The following is a 3,148-nucleotide window of genomic DNA, read 5'->3' on the forward strand; positions in this document are numbered from 1 at the left end:
GGAGTGATGGCTCACGCCTATAATCCTAGCACTTTAGGAGGCTAAGGTGGGAGGATCACTTGAGCCCAGGAGTTCAAGCCAGCCTGGGCAACAAGTGACAAAAAAACACAAAAAATTAGTCAAGCATGGTGGCAAGGGTCTGTATTCCCAACTACTCAGGATGCTAAACTGGGAGGATCACTTGAGGCCAAGAGTTGGAGACCAGCCTGGGGAACATAGTGGGACCTCGTCTCTACAAAAACATAAATATTTAAATTTAAAAAAAAAAAAGTTCAGCCTGGGCAACATGGCAAAACCCCATCCCTACCAAAAAATACAAAAATTAGCCAGGGGTGATGGCATGTGCCTGTAGTCCCAGCTACTCAGGAGGCTGAGGCCGGAGGATCACTTGAGCCCAGGAGGCAGAGGTTGCAGTGAACCACGATCGCACTACTGCACTCCAGCCTGGGTGACAGTGAGACCCTGTCTGCAAAAAAAAAAAAAAAAGTCAAACATAATAAAGTTACTACATAACCCAGCAATTTCACTCCTTGAATAAAAAACTCAAGAGAATTAAAAACATTGTCCACAACCTTGTACATGAATGTGCACATCATCAGCATTATTCATAATGGCCAAAAAGTGGAAACAACCCAATTGTCTATCAAGTGATGGATAAACAAAACTTGGTATATTCATACAACAGATTATTATTCAGCTAAAAAAGGAATTAAGTATTGATACATGCTACATAAGAATGAACCTTAAAAAGTGTTATGTCAAGTGATTAAAAAAAAAAAAAAAAGTCCAGAAGAGCACGTATCATTCCATTTGTATGAAATATCCAGAATAGGCAAATCTACAGAGACAAGAGAGTTGGCTGGGTATGGTGGCTCACACTTGTAATCCCAGCACTTTTGGAGGCCAGGACTGGTGCATTACTTCAAGACCAGCCTGGACAAAACCTCATCTCTACTAAAAATACAAAAATTAGCCAGGCCACTCGTGGTGGCGCATGGCTGTAATCCCAGCTGCTTGGGAGGCTAAGGCACGATAATCGCTTGAACCTGGAAGGCGGAGGTTGCAGTGAGCCAAGATCTCACTACTACACTCCAGCCTGTGTGACAGTGAGACTCTGTCTCAAATTAATTAATTAATTAATAGAAAGTAGATGAGTGCTTGCTTGGGGGTGGTGAGGAGGGGACAACATGGACTGACAGTTAAGGAGTAAGGGGTTTTTCTTAGAATAAAATGTTCTAAAATTAGATTGTGGTGATGGTTGCACAACTGTGAATATACTAAAAACCATTATATTGTACATTTTAAGTAGGTTAATTTTATAGTATGTGAATTATATCTCAATAAAGCTGTTTAAAAAAAGAAATACAGCTGGCCTGGTGGCTCACACCTGTAATCCCAGTAGGTTGGGCGGATCGCTCGAACGCAGGAGTTCGAGACCAGCCTAGGAAACATGATGAAACCCCCATCTCTACAAAAAAAAAAAAAAAAATTAGCTGGGCATGGTGGTGTGCACCTGTAGTCCCAGCTACTCAAGAGGCTGAGGTGGAGGATCATTTGAGCCTGAGATATGGAGGTTGCAGTGAGCCAAGATCACACCACTGCCCTCCAGCCTGGGCCACAGAGTGCAATCTTGTCTCAAAAAAAAAAAAAAAAAAAAAAGGCCTGGCGCAGTGGCTCACGCCTGTAATCCCAGCACTTTGGGAGGCCCAGGAGGACAGATCATGAGGTCAGGAGATTGAGACCATCGTGGCCAACATGGTGAAATCCCGTCTCTACTAAAAATACAAAATTAGCCAGGCATGGCCAGGCGCAGTGGCTCACACCTGTAATCCCAGCACTCTGGCAGGCCGAGGTGGGCGGATCACCTGAGGTCAGGAGTTCGAGACCAGCCTGGCCAACATGGCGAAACTCTGTCTCTACTAAAAAATACAAAAATTAGCTGGGCATGTCCGCACCACTGCACTCCAGCCTGGGCAACAGAAGGAGACTCAGTCTCAAAAAAAGAAGAAAAAGAAAAGAAAGTCTACTTACAGCTTAATATGATTAACTATAGAAATCTACCAATGTGCAAGAGTATCTAACAATTTCTAAGACCCAGAAAAGCTGACATCCTAGATACCTTACCAATTTTGATCTCCACTTCTCATGACAGAAGATGCTAAACATAGCTTCTCTCGGATGGACCATGGCTCTGTGGGGCCAGTGCTTAGCAGCTTGTGTTCTGGGAAAGGGAGAAAAAAAAAAAAAGCCTTGGAAACAACCACTGAGACTGTAGTGCTAAGCTCCAAAATCCCCAAAAAGAGGACTAAAAGCCTAATACAAAACATCCCAACTTGTTAGGACAAAGTGAGCTACTATAACCAAATCTTGATTTTCACCTCTCCAAGTGAAATATCACCAGTGACCGGGGTACCTATTCGTTGCATGTGAATTATTAACATTTTATTTCTTAAAACGCCATGGCTTGAAGCTCCGCTTTATTAAGAAACAGGGAATGTCAGATTAGGCAGTTCTCCCTAAAAGCTCAGTTTTAAGAATACTGGACTTTATTCCAGTTTAAACTTATTCAGGGCTTATTTCCCAGGAACCCGAGCGGCCAGCCCCTCCTACTACCCCGCCTCCCTCTTAGCATAAACTTGTTTACTTCTCTCAGATCCTCTATTCCAAATGTCGGGCGTAAAAGAGCTTTTCAGTCCAAAAAAAGAAAAATGGCTGAAATCCCCGAGATGCAATTTCCTGAGTGGCAAGAAAAGCTCATGGTTAAAAGACCCCACTTCCACTGCCTCACAAACGTCAGACAAAAAAATGAATGGCTTTGAGCTGCCGGTTACTCCGTCTGGCTCATAACATCTTTTCGTCTGCACGCCCAAGTTTCTAGAGTGCTTTTACGGTTAACCCGCAGAGCTCCTAACACACTAGGATTCACTAAGCTGCTTCTCTCACACCTCCGCTCCCTCCCTGAGAAACAAGACCCCAGATTTCTGGGCCCCCAAACGTTGGTCTTCACGATGCTGTAGAGCGCAGGTCTCTGAAAACCCTGGGCTCTCAAGCAACCCACTTCTCCCACTCCCTAAGCGTGTAACAAAAATATGGTGCCTAGCCTCGGATCTACAAAGGCCTTTCAGGCAAAACCTGCTCAGATACTCAC

At 44.1% G+C, this 3,148-nt stretch overlaps 1 protein-coding gene across 27 annotated transcripts in view; it reads right to left on the reverse strand.

The window, feature by feature from the left end:
- BRD8 (bromodomain containing 8) overlaps positions 1-3,148 on the reverse strand; it is a 38,870-nt gene that overhangs the window by 35,584 nt on the left and 138 nt on the right. For all 27 annotated transcript variants that reach the window (XR_010157016.1, XR_010157015.1, XR_010157014.1 and 24 more), the window contains exon 2: positions 2,125-2,221. Coding sequence is in view for 21 of the 27 variants with exons in the window: in XM_054685204.2 (XP_054541179.1) it covers positions 2,125-2,221 (97 nt within the window). In the remaining 6 variants the exon portion in view is untranslated. The remainder of the gene's footprint in view (positions 1-2,124; positions 2,222-3,148) is intronic.

Source organism: Pan troglodytes, chromosome 4 (assembly GCF_028858775.2).
Source record: "Pan troglodytes isolate AG18354 chromosome 4, NHGRI_mPanTro3-v2.0_pri, whole genome shotgun sequence".
Taxonomy (NCBI): Eukaryota; Metazoa; Chordata; class Mammalia; order Primates; family Hominidae; genus Pan; species Pan troglodytes.